Source organism: Asterias amurensis, chromosome 16, assembly GCF_032118995.1.
Source record: "Asterias amurensis chromosome 16, ASM3211899v1".
Classification (NCBI taxonomy): domain Eukaryota; kingdom Metazoa; phylum Echinodermata; class Asteroidea; order Forcipulatida; family Asteriidae; genus Asterias; species Asterias amurensis.
Genome location: NC_092663.1, coordinates 17242638 through 17259458, shown reverse-complemented (window position 1 = coordinate 17259458; position 16821 = coordinate 17242638). Strand labels below are relative to the sequence as shown.

The 16821-nt window shown below is 37.5% G+C and overlaps 1 protein-coding gene across 1 annotated transcript; it reads right to left on the bottom strand.

Moving 5' to 3' along the window:
- Positions 1–2348: 2348 nt before the first annotated feature.
- LOC139948799 (uncharacterized) lies at positions 2349–15882 on the bottom strand. Its single transcript, XM_071947131.1, has 4 exons — positions 15082–15882; positions 5378–5543; positions 4489–4619; positions 2349–4087 (listed from the first exon to the last, which is right to left on the bottom strand). The coding sequence occupies exons 1-4, from the start codon at positions 15161–15163 to the stop codon at positions 3771–3773; spliced, it is 696 nt and encodes a 231-aa protein (XP_071803232.1). The 5' UTR covers positions 15164–15882; the 3' UTR covers positions 2349–3770.
- Positions 15883–16821: the final 939 nt, after the last annotated feature.

Sequence of the window (16821 nt, the reverse complement as noted above, 5' to 3'; positions counted from 1 at the left end):
CGCAAACCTAAGATTAATTGATACTTCTGCAATGCCTCAAATCCCATATTCGTTTTATGTAATTAGTTAGCTTCAAGTGCTACTTCAACCTTGTTTTAAAATGGATAGGGTATGAGTGCTACCAATCAAGCAGAAACGATATCCATAATCAGCCTTCGGAGTACAAGTGACTATAGCATACATATTTTTATAATTTTGAGGTTTGAACCGGTAGTGCACTATATACAAAGCCCCCGAGCGAAACCGCAGAGTGAACCAAGAGGAACAGTCAGTCCCTCTGACCCCCTCTCCTAGCCCCCTCTAGCCTTCGAACGGGTATCCATGTTCCGGTCATGACTCACATACCCTACTTAAACCCAACAAAATAAACTATCTTGTCAAAAATAACCAACCCTTAATCCTTTCTCGTAACGCATTTAGGATACGACGGATTAAAAACAAAAAGCATAAAAATGTATTTTCAGGTAATCAACATGATCAGTACGCGGATGAAATTGGTGCTGAGTGACAAGTCTAAGTAACAAGTTCATCGTTGGCTACACGGGGGGTCTTTAGGCCTGAAGGGTGCTCAGGGGTGCAATCCCATAGCCTCCTAAATCAGTTACAGCATCGACTCAGTAGAGATAACATTTATACAAGCCCGGATTGTCTGATTGCTACCGGCAGAGGGCGATGAGAGAGTAGATGATGTTATGATAACAGATACGGCCTATATATGCCACTAAGGACAGGATAATTCATTCCTTATGCTGCATTATGTAGGTCGATCTACAGAAATATTTTTGTCAGCCAAATATTTCATAATGTCAGTATTTTATGGTTCAATGGCACATTAATTTAAACCCGTGACTGATGACGTCGGGGGGAAAATAGTTTATAAAATAAATTTACAATCAACTGCAAAAAATCCCAACCACGCAAACACAACTGAGTTGAGTTGTTTCTAGATTGGCTTTCTTTCATTTTGTGCAGAAATCATACTGTAGGTTATCATACAGCGACCTCAAAATTAAAAATACGACTAGCCACCGCAAGAGGGCGGTACAGACAATTCAAAGCCGGTTGGATTTGCATGATAGAGCAGTACTACAGAGCCCAATTTTGTTAAATTTGGTTTTTGCCCATAGACCGATGTGTGTTAGCATTGTATACTTAGAACTTTCCCGAGTCACAGGCATGTTACTCGGGTGGGATTCGAACCCACGACCCTTGCAATTCTAGTGCAGTGTCTAACATAATATATATTTTTTGCGATTACGGTCAAAGCATGGACCCTAAAAGATAAGCGTTCTAGACAAGCGTTCTTCAGATTTAACATTTTGAGAAACCAATCATAAAGTCATGTCCCAATTGAAGAATACGATATGGCTACGGCTGTTTTGCCCGTCATTTTGCGTTGAAGTAATAGAAATACAACCCAGTTGAAGTATAGGGCATCCTTAGCAACAATCGTAACCGTAGCCGTCAATTCAGTAAAGCCATAATAATGCAAATTCTTAAGACAAAAGCGCCATGATGGCTTCCACTGGATCGTGCGTCAGAAGGACACCGATGTCTGTTCGAATTGACGGCTACGGTTTTCTCCGCGTTATTCATGTGTTAAAGTTTATGACGTCTCCAGTGACACCCTTAGCAACAGCCAGAGCCGTACCTACAGCCGCTAATTCGGAACCAGCCCTTCAAAGTAGCCGTGACACTTTTTAACTTCTTGTTCCTTCAGAGAACGTAATTACAACATGACAAACTTGACGGGCAGTTAGCGTTAATTTCCTGCTTGTGTAACTTTGGTTATAACCGCGGTTTATTCTCACTGGCAGCTATAATTTAAACAACGTACTTGGTTGCACGTCCACATTTTAAAACGGAAAATAGCGTTTATTTTTCTTTCAATGTGTGCCTTTGGGACAAGGGGGTAAACCGCACGTGTATCCGCTCAAAGTACGACCGATTTGATGGAATCTTTTATCACACAACTGTAATAGCCGTCATGTAATGTTTTAGTTATTATAAAAACCATGTTGTAGTTCAAAAAAATCGTTGTAAAAATCCATGTTGTATTTCTGAAAAATCTACTCCGCGAAGTCTCCCGAATTCCGAAAAATCAACTCCGTGATAGTTGAATGATAGCAAGAGAAGTTCTCAAAAAAGAACATTAATCTACACAACAAGTAGATACACACACGGTGTTACCGCAAACGAAATCTACATGTTATATCTATAGGTGAAGACCCGTTTCTAAACTGCAATCCTTGTCGAGTATTTTCAGCATAGGAATGTTTAATACTCCGACGTCATTCAAAATAATATAGAAAACTCGATTACTTTAGAACTTTTATTATTTAGTTTATTTATCAAAGTAACGATACAGAAATAGTCCTCGGTAACTGGTTTACCTAAAGTTATACACATTGTGTACCAGTCCAATTCAAACTAGCACAATAAACTTTTTTAAAAAGAGGGCTAAATTAGGTTTCTTTTCATCCTTGGACACAAAAATTGCGGGTATCATGTCCCATCAGGGAATTCCGGCAGCCGTAGATGCTGTCCCTCATAATGGGGAATAAACGTGGGCTGGAGGAGGAAGATTCAAGAGAGGGCGCTATCAGAAGCAGTCTGTGCGTAGTTTGCCGTATGGTTGAACAGAATCTCCTTGTCACACCGGATCTAAATCGAGCTGGGAGGCCAGCTTAATTTTCAAATTGAGCTGACACGTTTTCTGATAAAGCCTGCAAGCATAAAAACGGGCTAAACACGGAATTGTATTGCTTAGCCAGAAACAGGTTACCAGCCAAAATCACGTTAATTTACATTGTTGTGGCTGGTGCCCTACTCAATTTTTGCTTAGCAAAGAAATGGTCAAGCCGTTTTTTCTTTCTTCTGTTAAACAGCTTGATTTGGCCCATTATCTAACCCTCATTTATGTTAAAGCCATTGGACCCTTTCGGTTCAGGAAAAAGACCCAAAAGTTCACAGATTTACAAATAACTTACAGGGTTTACTGAAGGTAGTGGTGAAAGACTTCTCTCGAAATATTATTCCATGAAATGCTTTACTTTTTGAGAAAACAGCAAAACGATATCAATCCTCGTTAACGAGAATTACGGATTTATTTTAAACACATGTCATGACACGGCGAAACGCGTGGAAACAAGAGTGGGTTTTCCCGTTATTTTCTCCCGACTCCGATGACCGATTGAGCCTAAATTGTCACAGGTTTGTTATTTGATATAGAAGTTGTGGTACACGAAGTGTGGGCCTTGGACAATTACCGAAAGGGTCCAATGGCTTTAACCACATAAACTGGTCACGCTGACCAGTAAATGGTTCTCATGATCCCAAGGGTTCTTCTAAGGGGCAATTTTGATTCCGGACTTTCCAGAATGTCGTTTATATTCAAAAGCAAGAATCCATCAATTTTGTTTCGAAATGTACACTGTTGTTCCTTGGTTATCTTCGTTTACATGCTAAGCCCAAATAAGGCACTCTGGCTATATAAGTGGCCGACCTTCAACTTCAAAGTTTACCATGCTCACATTGAAAAAACTTTATAACTAAAAACATATACTTTATAAAAGTTTAAAAGCGAATTAGTTTTAAATACTTGAAAACAGTAGATAGTTCTAATCGACTATAATAAAGCCACACCTTTACAGCTTTAAAAACAAACATCATTTCCCTTAGCAACGAGAAGGCCAATCAAGCATCCGGGACAGAGAGGACGACCATCTTGAACTGGTGATGAAAACAAACTACCAGCGAAACTCTAACGATCAGACTTGAACACTTTGAAAAAACTTCTCCCTTATATACGGGTCACCAGAGCCGTAACAATTACCCCTGCAGTTCGCAACGGGCAACCCGGTATTGTTAAAATTGGCGCCAAATTCACCAGAAGTTCTATGTCGTCTGCTGCGTGATTGTCTGACTACAGCAGCAATGACGACAATAAGCATTGCGAAAAGACACACTGTAATGACTGGAAGGATGATCATAAAGGCTGGATGATAAAACTCGTCATCTGATCTTGGTTTGAAGTTTTCTGCTGGGTGGTTGGAGTTGCGATGAGGGGTATCTTGAGGCTGAAAGACTGTTAAAGGAAAAAGAGAAGGATTCAATCTCATTTGAATGAATAATTAAAGCTTACTTTATCTTAATAAAAAAGAGATATATATAATCGTCTTTGTTTACGAATACATTGACAAATTTGAAAGAGTAACCGTGGCCGAATAGGCACCAACATCAGGGCCCAACTTCATAAAGCCTGTAAGCACACAAACTTGCTAAGCACAGAGAAGTATTGCTTAGAGGAGACAGGATACCAATCAAAATCCCATTGAAGTTAACACTGTTGTGACTGGTGCCCCACTAAATTTGTGCTGAGAAAAGACGTCAAAGCAGTATTTTCTGCTAAACAGCTTTATGAAATTGGGCCCTGGTAAAGTGTTACGAGTAAGAATATAGTATGCAACAATAAGGTCTTAAACTTACCATGAACTGTGGTAGTTTCGAAGATTTTCTGTGGCCATGTAGGAGCAGTTACTACACCATTGTCTGCATTACACATTGGTTGCTTACAACATGTAAGATGGGGCCATGTTGTATCTGGTACGATTGGTCTCCTATATGGTTGGGGAAATAGAACACAGTTAATTCAGTTTGCTACACAACTTTGGACTTCAACTAAAAAACAATGGAACATAAACATAGATATTAAAATAACGACTATAGGCAAATAATAAGTAAATAATGTATACAATACAAAGCAAAATTAAACACAAACATTCGATAATGAAAGTGGAGGGCCAATATAAATTCATGGAAATACATTTTTCCTTTTCTTCAAGGTCACATTTTATGCTTAAGTAATTTTAAAGGATACCTTAGTTAAACAATGTTTGCAAAAGTTCTTCTGTGTACAATCTAATTATTTCAAAAGAAATGTCCTTGTTAAAGACACTGGACACTATTGGTAAGTGTCAAAGACCAGTATTCTCACTTGGTGTATCTACACACCTGTGAAAACTTTAGCTCAATTGGTCGTCGAAGTTGCGAGATAATGAAGAAAGAAAAAACACCCTTGTCACACGAAGTTGTGTGCTTTCATATGCTTGATTTCGAGACCTCACATTCTAAATCTGAGGCCTCAAAATCAAGTTCGTGGAAAAAATACTTCTTTCTCGAAAACTACGTCACTTTAGAGGGAGCTGTTTCTCACAATGTTTTATACTATCAACCTATCCCCATTTCTCGTCACCAAGTAAGGTTTTATGCTAATAATTATTTTGAGTAATTACCAATAGTGTCCACTGCCTAAATGCACAAATGCTTTTTAGCATTAAAGATAATGTAGACGATTTTAAATGAAATGTCTGCCTACCTATTTTCACAAAAAAGAGGTGTAGTGTCATCAATACAACCACGTGTGACTGGTGAGCTACCATCACCCCTATCCAGGTACTGGGTGTAACATGACGTCACAGCATTACATGTAATGATACCAGTGTCATTACATGCTGGTGTTGTACAGGCACAGATGAGCTTACCTAAAACACAAGGAATAAAAGGAGATATCAATTAATGACGTCATTGTAACACCCCCAGAGCAAGTACGGATGAGGGACTAGACTGTAACCAGAAACCATAGAGCACAGGGAGATTGAATCTAATTGAACTATGCAATGGAGCATGGTCGATATGGTCACTTCGGAGAACTACGTCACAGTTTCTGGTCAAGTCTAGTTGATAACCAGAACGTTCTCAATAGTGAAAATATTGTTAGTTTAAAAAAGTGTAATTGTTGTAACCCTTCCCTAGGATATGGAGTTTGTTCCGTATTTGGAATAAAATTAATTGTATACAATACACTTCAAATATCGGTTCATACAATTAATTACACGATTAACTAAATGAAACATCGCTCACACTTATACACAATACACCTTAAAAACAATGACAAGCTCTTCATTAATTTTAAACCACACAACTGTCTACCGTTGCTATAACAACGATAAGAGATCAAAATGTTGGACTCCAGCCCGAGTTACCCTTCTTTCCGCCTGAGTTAAAAACACGAAGTATACAATGATGAAAAAAAGTTGATTAATTGCCCCCCCGAAACAAAAATCTCGCATAAATTATTCTAGTTTAATATTCTGTAACGTGATTGGACATCAGAGACGGCAATGAGTATATAGCAACATCATCACCATGGGAATACAATAAATGAATGAAACACTCTAGAAAACAGGTCATGTACTGCCACTAAATCATGTTTCTCATCAATGAATAAAACATCGTCTCCATGAACAGACTCTCCTCAATCAGGTTATCTTTGAAAGAAGAAGAAGATTCACCGTCTGGAAATGGTGTTTGGTGTGTGATGGAAAACCCACACAATTCAAGGGCAAAATAACAATTCATTTTACACAGATGTAGAGTCAATGGATGATGAAGTCAAGGACCATGAGTCATGGTATCATGAGCAGACTTTCTTATTTGTGTCTTCGTAAAATGCAAGATGTCTGTCTACAGGAATTTACAACAAAATAATATCATAACTTATCATCGATGAAAATTAAACGCCTTCTTCATGTCAATGCATGATGATTGCCTACAGGAAATTACAAAATAATGATACTTAGTTTATAAATTTCTTGTGAATCCCTAATTACTGTTATTATTTGTGTAAACATTTATTATACCACAGGTCGCTGTAGGCCAAGTCAGCGTTCCAGCTAGTTGAAACATTTTCTGAGATACATTTCAAATTTCATTTTTAATTGATAATGTACCATCCTGTTGTCATAAAGAATGGCTCCTGCCTTGAACTCCTCGCTTCAAAAAAATAAAAAAATAAAAAAATAAATAAAATAACATGATACAGTTATTCGACCGCTCGGTTTTCAAGGTTCAATTTTTGTAATTATAATTTAATCTCGAATTTCTGAGTCACTACTATATGGGAATGCAAGGTCGTAGTAATTTGACCATGGAGTTGACGCTGTTCTTAATGAACAGTATATCTCACTGTCTCCAACTCAATGCAGCGGCCAGTCAGAAACTAATTGAAATATAGAAAATGGCGAATACGTGACAGAGTTCATTTAAACGGGAGTCAGTATGTTCACCTCACTGTGGTGTCTATTCTGGAACATGATATTAATGAGCACAACTTTAGAATAATACATCAAGGCGAAGCTTGGTGAGGTTGGACGGATAGAAATACTGATGTTTCTTGAACCTTAGGGTTGATGAATGCTGCCCTCTTGGGTGTCGTGTATACAGCTTTTATTTCTTAGGCTATGGAAAAATAGGGATAGATAGAACTTTTGATCTTCGGATGTCGTGACGTAATTCTGACGCAAATTACGTCACACGCTCTGACCTGCTAACGGAGTAAAGCTTCCGGTATCAGTGACGTCACCATGACGTACACTGTTGCTATTTGGTCAGGCGTGAATGATGACGGGTTACGGTTCCACATTAACTAAAACTCAAGTCTGAAACTTAGTCATAAGAAATTGACAAATATAAGACAAAAACAAAAACAAAACCAAAAAAGGATATTTTTAAAAGGAAAAATATTAACCAAAACCTCCGAGTCTAGCGTTGGTATCTATCAGACTACTATTCACTGTGCTGATGTTATCAATGGTCCACAACATTTTGAATTTAATATTATTATCTGAATGAGCTTTGATAATAGACAACAGGTAAAAACAAACTTTGACAAAACCTTGAACAAGAGAAGAGGGTGATTAGAATAATGAGCCTCGAGAGGAGACTACTTAAAGGCACTCAATTACCGCTTGTACTATTATATAAATATAACTATGCTGAGTGGGATCGTTAACGTTCATGGTTTGAAGTCCTACTCACATAAAACAGTCGTTGGCTATTAGATATACCCCAAAACAACCAACAGACAAACACCCACAAGAGGAACAGAACACTGAAATACATAAGGTACAACATGAATGGAAATAAGGAAAGAGCACTTATCCGTTTAAGTAAAGACTCAACAATGTTTTTTTATTTGTTTGAGCGTAAAGCCTACAATTATAAAAAGAAAATCATTTTCATAATGAATTTTTATTTATTTATTGTAACAGGTAAAGAAAAGTCTATCGCAAAAATTGTCGCTACGGCTTCTTTAAACACTTAAAGCATTTTCCCCTGAAATAAATAGATGCTGCTTAAAAACCATCTGATCATTACATTATTCATACTTTAATGAGGGTGAGTGACTTGCCCTTTAAGGTCCACGCACTCTCGTCTTTATTCCACGTGCTGTTAGCTCCACGTGAACTTATTAATAAGAATTTAACCTTGAACTTGTCTCAAAGTACTTTCTTACGATACCTATTAGAGTAAACGACGCTGTGTTTTTTCGCCACTGTATTATGGATAAACTGTTAGTCAGTATTCTTTTATATTTAATGCATTTATTTGCTAGAAGTACAAGGTAGAAACTATCATAATGGATTTTTAGTAAATTTTAGTTGTAAATAATTGCGATGTTAGAAAGGTAGTGATTTATGCACTGTATAATGTTAAAGGCAGTGGACACTATTGGTAATTATTCAAAATAATTATTGGCATAAAACCTTTCTTGGTGTTGACGAGTAATGGGGAGAGGTTGATGGTATAAAACATTGTGAGAAACGGCTCCCTCTGAAGTGCCATAGTTTTTGAGAAAGAAGTAATTTTCCACGAATTTGATTTCGAGACCTCAGATTTCGAACTTGAGGTCTCGAAATCAACCATCTAAACGCACACAACTTCGTGTGACAAGGGTTATTTTTTCTTTCATTATTATCTCGCAACTTTGATGACCGATTGAGCTCAAATTTTCACAGGTTTGTCATCTTATGTATATGTTGAGATACACCAACTGTGAAGGCTAGTCTTTGACAATAACCAATAGTGTCCACTGCCTTTAAAGTCAACTCGACTGTTTAGTCAGTATTGTTTCATGTATTTAATTGCTAGAAGTACAAGTTGGGTAGAAATTATCATAACGGGTTGCAGTCAATTAGCTGTATGGGGAGGTTGGTTAGAAATGAAGTATAAATAGATGTAAAATTTGAATCTGGGCTAACGAATATTAGTTATGGTTTTTACCCTTACACCGATGTGTGCAAGCACTGTTTACTCAGTACTTTCCTGAGTCATGTGACAAAAACCCACAGGTATATTACTCGGGTGGAATTCGAACCCACAACCTTTGCAATTCTAGAGCAGTGTAGTGTAGTGACATGTTGTGCTTCATGGCACTGATGTTATCACGTTTGTAGTATGGGAACACGTGGTGTAAGCCTTTAACTAATAACAAACATTGAATACTGTGCACTATCTCCTAGGAGATCTTATGAATATTTCATTTTGACCTATTATTTAACTGAATAGAAAGATTACTCAGAGTTGTCAGCAAGTTTGACGTGAAGAATAAAATTGAAGGTTGCATGAATCTCTATGTTCAAAAGTTTTCCCATAAACGGATTTATATTTTTACAGACGACTCAAAGAGAGAATAAAGCACATTTGATTCCAATTATATCGACTCTTTCTCCATTTTTCATAAACCTCAATCATTAGTTTGGCTTTTCGAAGTCTCGGGTTAAACAAATAAATTCAACTTCCTTTTGTCTCATACAAAAAGATTAATTTCTCCATCTGTCTCCCATATTGATTTCAACATCTGAGTCTAATCTTGACTGTCAATAACATTTTTTATTTGTTAATATTTGTTTTCATTTTTGTATTTCTTTATTGCTGATTGTTGTGGCTTACCGCACATATGGCTAGCTCCCCGGTGCGTGGTGAGCAGCGGGAGATAGCCAAATGAGTAGCCGTGATCTGGTCGATACACACGGTAGACCCAGACTGGTTGACTCTGCTGAGTTTGGCTGATGATTTGCAGACCACTTTTACGGAAAATGTTTAGCTGAGTAAATATTACCGGACACCAAATTGAATCTGCTGGGGGTTTTCTTCAAAAATTCTTGAGAAACTTTCAGAAGAAGTGAAAACATTCTCAAAATGTTTCTTCCCATTAGTAAGTTTTTATTGCCATTAATTTTTAGAGTAATTATCCACAAATAAACAGACCCTCAAATGCAACATAATAAAAAAGTCTCAATATGGCGAAAAAATACTGGCAACTTGCTACGCCACTCTGCAATCCAAGAATTCCAAGTGTTTGTTTGAATTACGGAGCAATGTATAATAACACTCCAACTAGAATGACAGATTCCACACGTCATCACTTATCTTAATCTTGAGAAAGGGCAAGTAGTCACCAAGTCACTCCTCAAGTACCAGACTAAGAACGCGCTGCTTATGTTATCATTCGTGGTATTTTAAACTCCATAAACAACAACTGAATTATTGTAAACAAACCAAGGATAACTCCCACGTGGTCTTGAGGGGTCCCACTTGTAGCAGTTATCTCTTAAGAGGGAGGAATATTTGAAAAATCTGACTGTGCCGAAGACCCTGTATTCCAAGAACATTAATCATCCGAAGCTTGTCTGCCTGGATTTAAGAGACTAGCCTTGACTAGTGTGCCCGTGTTATGACTGCAGTAGGCAACTTTAAGACGCTACAACTTAAGACTAGACTGAAGACAACATAACTTAGAATCTGCCATAGATTGGCTCATATGCCGTGAGTGGATGACGACAGCCAGTTGTATCCATGGAAACACTACACTCTAAATGGGAGGGATCTAAAAGTTAATCAAAGGATTAGGGACCAATCCATTTTAAGATTTAAAAAACAAATCATAAGTATTTTAAATTCAATCTGAAAAGATTTTAATTTAAATTAAAAAATTGATTCGTCCCTAACTACAATCCTTTGAACTAAACCCCCTCTATTTAGAATGTACCTCCATGGTGTCAACCATTTTAAACAAAAAAAACCCTTAATTTTCAACCAAAAATTGTGCAACATTTGTTAATATTGCTATCATGGACACAGATTTAACGCACTATTCAAGACGCTACAACTTCCTGAGACTAGAACGGAGACAACAAATCTTAGATCCTGGCTGGATTGGCTCCTATGCCGTGAGTGGATGACGACAGCCAGTTGTATCCATGGAAACACTACCTCCATGGTTTCAATCACATTCGAAACGAAAAAACCACAATTTTCAACCAACATTGCGCAACATTATTCGTTCCTTTCATGGACACAGATAACAATCACACAGTTGTGGAGAATGACGACAAAGGGACACCAAATGACACTATTTTGCTCCTCCCACATAACATCCACTCCAAATACCTAAATATTAACATTACTCACAATAAAGGGAATATTATAAAATGATCGACACAACATGTTGTACTACACCTAAATGATATGATTTAATTGCTCAAGTAAACCACACCGGAGCCCACGGAATCCCAAAGTCCATGCTTCAAGTTAATGATTTATAGTCGGCTGTCACTGTCTGGATGAAAACATTGGGCCGTCAAGTGGGCGATTGGAGCCCGGTGCCGATACTCCAAAGTCTAGCCCATTCTCTTTCCCTTCTCGATCTTTTTAATAGATGAAAAAATAATAACTGTATCTAGTTTTTGGTCAAGTAGGTCCAAGCGTCACTAGCTAAAGTTTTGTTTTGTGTACATGTTGAAGTTGCAATCGTTAGTCGGCAATGGGTGCCACAATGTCGCTGTAGGGACCCCCTGTCCCGCACCGCATAGACACCCTGGTGCGTTCGGGGTTTACAGTTGTACCAATCAGGTTACATTTGTATTTCTAAATCTATACATCCATACCAGTGGAACTTCTAAAGAAAGTATCAACCTTATCGATACGCTCAAGTAAGAAAACTGTTTTAGATTTTGTTCATGTATTTGGGCCTATTCACATAAATTTCAAAATAAACACAAACATTCTTTAATCGCTGATAAAGTTTTGTTAATAGTGGCCAGCCGTCGATTTGTCCCCTGCTCTATGATTTCACCAAACTCTTCTTCCTATAATTTAGGATCAATCTTAGGACTTACGACGAGTTAAGTTTTGTAACCACAGACGTTAAGGACGCATTGAACCCATTTTAAGTTAGGCAGTTCTCATTCATCCATAGCCAAACTTTGCAGCACAAACGGATACCCTGATACACAAACGACGAGTTCTAAAATTATTCAGCAAGGAAGAATATGTATGACATAGGTCTGTGTTTTCCGCCTCTGGACAACAGAAGGTGTGTCAAATTCAGCCACAATGCAAACATTTGATGATCGACTTACTATCAAATCGTCATTTTATAGAATAAAACTCTCCGGAAACAGGTCACTCCATCCAGCAAACCCAAACAACCCTTTGTGCCTATGTTTCGATCCAATCTACATACACGTTTTAGACACCTTTATAAACAATGGTTAAAGCCATTATACACTTTCGGAACAGAAAAAAAACCCCAAAAAACTCACAGGTTTACAATTAACTTACAGGGTTTACAGAAGGTAATGGTAAAAGACTTCTCTTGAAATATTATTCCATGAAATGCTTTACTTTTTGATCAATTCTCGACAACGAGAATTACGGATTATAGCCTGTAAACACATGTCATGACACGGCGAAACGTGCGGAAACAAGGGTGGGTTTTCCCGTTACTTTCTCCCGACTCCGATGACCGATTGAGCCTAAATTTTCACAGGTTTGTTATTTTATATATAAGTTGTGATACACGAAGTGTGGGCCTTTGGACAATACTGTTTACCGAAATTGTCCAATGGTTAAGGCCTATAGGCTTGGTGTTGCGGTATCATTCCTTGATTTCCACCTTTGGGCACCGGTTCGAATCACGTCAGGGCACTATGTGGGTTGAGTTTTCAGTCCCTACCAGACTGAGTGTTTTTTCCCTAGAATAATTATCTGAGGTTTTCCTCCCACATCTACAACTGAAACTTCCTTCCTTGTCGTTCTCTTCATTGGGTAACAGTGATCAAGCTTTTCTGAGAGTCCTAGGCTTCACAATCACAATAAAAGAAATGTACAATAACTCTTGACGAACCTGGTAAAATTGAAATTATGTTACCCATGTCTTCTAAATACCCGTTACCCAACTTGACGTGTAAAACATTTTCAAACGGTTTATTAACAAAAATATTTATAAAACTAAAAAGTCTTCAGACCTCAACTCAATTTTTGCAATGTCATCTGTCGAGGGTCTAGTAATTGGAATGGTTTACCAATTAACCCATAGTGGGTACAGGGGATCAAGGAAGATCCCAGTCTCGACGAAGAAGTTATGTCTCAACACCGAATCCACCCATGCAGTACCTCGATATGTACAAATTGTTGGAGGAGCAAGTGTCTTCTTTAATCAATAATATAGGCTCTACCCTCAGATGCAGGCTGATAGTGCATGAAGCACAACCTGGGCTAAGACTTTAGAAGGCTCCGTTTCCGTTCAACCTTCTACCTTAATTTCCTCCTTAGAAGTACGATCTTAGATCGCTCATGGCATCTTCTTCATGCTGGAAAGAGGAGGGGAATCTAAGAAATCATTTATTTTTATGACTATAAAAACTTTGGACCCTTTCGGTACAGAAAAACAAAATTAAAAGTTCACAGATTTACAAATAACTTACAGGGTTTATAGGAGGTAGTGGTGAAAGACTTCTCTTGGAATATTATTCCATGAAATGCTTTACTTTTTGAGAAAACAGTAAAACAATATCAATTCTCGATTACGAGAATTACGGATTTATTTTAAACACATGTCACGACACGGTGAAACGTGCGGATACAAGGGTGGGTTTTCCCGTTATTTTCTCCCGACTCCGATGACCGATTGAGGTTAAATTTTCACAGGTTTGTTATTTTATATAGAAGTTGTGATACACGAAGTGTGGGCCTTGAAAAATACTGTTTACCGAAAGGGTCCAATGGCTTTAAAGAGAAAATAAACCATACCAAACTAACTTGCTTGCTTTAGTCGTTTCTTTTATAATAGCGATTTTTTTTCACGGAACTCTGGTAACAACTGAGTAGGCCTATATCCAGTGCTTGTTACACACACTCATCGGTGTAACTGTAAGGGTATTGAACCAAAATAAAAACTCATGCTTTATGGTCCAGAGAAGTCACTAAATTTGGACAAACACTTACTAAAACACAAATTAAAACACAAAACACAACCTACTAAAACACAACTGGTTGAACACATTTGCAGCATTTTTATGTAAGGTTTGCGTCCTGCATAACTGATCAATGAGGGATCATCGTTAGAGAAAAATGAGAACAAAAAGGCAGGCGAATCAGGTTGGAGTCGAACCCAAGACATTAAAACAAAATATGAAGGGCTAATTGGGAACCGTTCTTACAATGTACTGTATCGAAGTCCTAATGATAGAATGAACGTAATAGACCGGGTAACCTTTGTTTACAAACAGTGCGACCTTGTACATTCCAGAACATTTCGGCAAAGCCCACATAAATTAAAGAGTTAGCTATAAGTAACAGCTAACGTGTTTTGAGATGCGACCCTTTTCTTCACATTGAAAGTTGATAAAAAATACGATGATAAGTTTGTTATCATTGAACTGTGTATCAATTACACTCTTGCTGCATGAAGTCCAGGCTCTGTGGCTTTTTTTAATATTAAGATGTTTGTCTTATAATGGTTCTCAATTCAAGCTTGAAATGATCAAATAAACTGGACCATTTAATTAATTAATTCCGGATTAGTTGAGAATTATTTACACTAAGCTAACATTGTTGTACTTTTAATAATTCTGTTCAAATATATTCAATACCCATATAATATCTTCCTACCGACCAATACCATCTCGTCTAAAGTATAACCATGGATGAAGAATATTAGCCAATGGTACACACAATTTGCTCCTATCACACTATGGCAATCTCCGGACTCCTTTGTGTGGCTTGCATCTACCTCCAACATTCCAATTGTAAGTATATACCCAGCAAAAATATAAGATAAGTAAATATTAGGATGTATAGTTTACCTAGCCTATATCCTCACCGGTTATATAAATACGCAGTCTTATCTCATATATTGAATAGTTTTTCTAGAGAAATAAACAAAGAGTTCTTTACCGTGTGTTGTGTGCACCATCATCAGCATGACCAGCATTATATACACGTTGAAGAAGAAGACACATATCTTCAAAAGTGACATGGTAGCGAAAGAAACTCTTGCAGTTTCTCAGGCCAATCTTCAGGAACGATGAACTTCTCAATATTTAGTTACTCAGTATGTTTACGGAGTGAAATAAGCAGGATGCCATGTGCTTATGGCATGCTATCGTATTTTTAGCGGACAATTGGCAAAATGAGAATCAGTTATGACGATTATCTGTCAGCAAATGTTGCAAAATCTCGCAAATCCCTAATACTTGTCAGTAACGTCAGTAACATGACCTCTCAAATCGTGTCCAAAAACGTTGTCAAAATAACTTCACCGGAAAAAGTTACCGGACAGGAAGGTCCAGAGAGCGAGTCGTCCACGGTCTTCCCTCCCAGCCAGCAAGTGCAGAAACCCCGTGTAGGGCTACATCTGTTTTGCATGTGCGCTCACTGAGTACAACTCACGGTATCTCGATTTCTAATCACACACTGCCGACTGCGTAGCCCAATCAAAGAGTTCGGTTGTAAATGCAGTATGAAGTCCAGTCTATGGCTCTCAAAGTGTGCATAGATCGCACGCACTTTGCTATCTTCAGTAACCAAGTCACTGTGCCACATTATAATGGCCTGCTTTTGGTTTTGTTCACGAGAAAAACATTTTTCTGACATATCTGAGAGGATAGTGTGTGCATAGAGTGTCTGTGTCCTTATGGTGTGTGGGAGACTGCGGTATGGTACATTACGTGATTTGTATTTCTAGTCTGTGAATGGACTGTCATTGCTGCGCTGTGTTGTTATTGATACATATGGAATGCGGACGCCAGTTGCCTGTAGGCTCTAGCATGTCGTGTATTACCATACCAGCATGGCTATCTTCCCCCGCGGGCTACGTCATGCATGCCCAAAACAATCATTCATATCAACTTTTAGAATACTGGAAGGAAGTATAGACACAAGGTCTACTAGCATGATGAGGAGATACATATTCCATTTAGAATTCTGATTAATTTCAAGTAATACGTTCTTGTGGTTTTTAAAGTCTTTATTTATTTTTTTGTATCCTGCAAAAATTATTAAACTTATTTGTTTGTAAAAGTTCCTTGGAATTTAAAAGATCAGTTCAGCAGTGAATTAAGCCTTAAAATGTTGACAAATTTTACTTAGATATAAAATATACTACAAGGCAACCCGAATGAATTTTTTTTTCTCTCAATATTAAGCGACTAAAGATCTGTACAGTATTGATTTAAATTAGAAAAATATTAAATTAGATAAAAGGAAAAATCGCTTTTATCAGCGGAACCTTTAAAACTAACTGTTCCTTTAAAACATGTTGGCAAATTTAACTCTAAGTGATATTTCTCATGATGATTCATGAATTCAATGAATAGTTTTTGTTGTGATTGTTATTATTCGGTAAAAGTCGGTGAAGTTTACACATCAAAGATGTCCGCAGTGGAACGACAATGTCGGCAAAACGTCTTTACCCAATTGATTTACTTCCAAATCAAAAGTTATTATTGATCATGGAAATAAAATAAATCATTTAGAAGAAGTGAAACCAATTTGTTATTTGTTTATTTTTGAAAATGGTGTAAAGGTTCGAGCTTGTTTTGAGTGTGTCTTGGTTGATTTTGAGGACTGTACCAAGATTCAATATGTCTACACGCTCAGTGTATCTAATTTAATTTGCAGGTTGAGCACCCATGA

Excerpts from the sequence above, each read along its gene's own strand:
- LOC139948799 (XM_071947131.1), bottom strand. The coding sequence starts at position 15,163 with ATGTCACTTTTGAAGATATGTGTCTTCTTCTTCAACGTGTATATAATG. Across the intron at positions 5,544-15,081 it reads GATGGTGCACACAACACACG|GTAAGCTCATCTGTGCCTGT; the intron begins GTAAAGAACTCT and ends CTTGTGTTTTAG. Across the intron at positions 4,620-5,377 it reads CCTCTTTTTTGTGAAAATAG|GAGACCAATCGTACCAGATA; the intron begins GTAGGCAGACAT and ends CCAACCATATAG.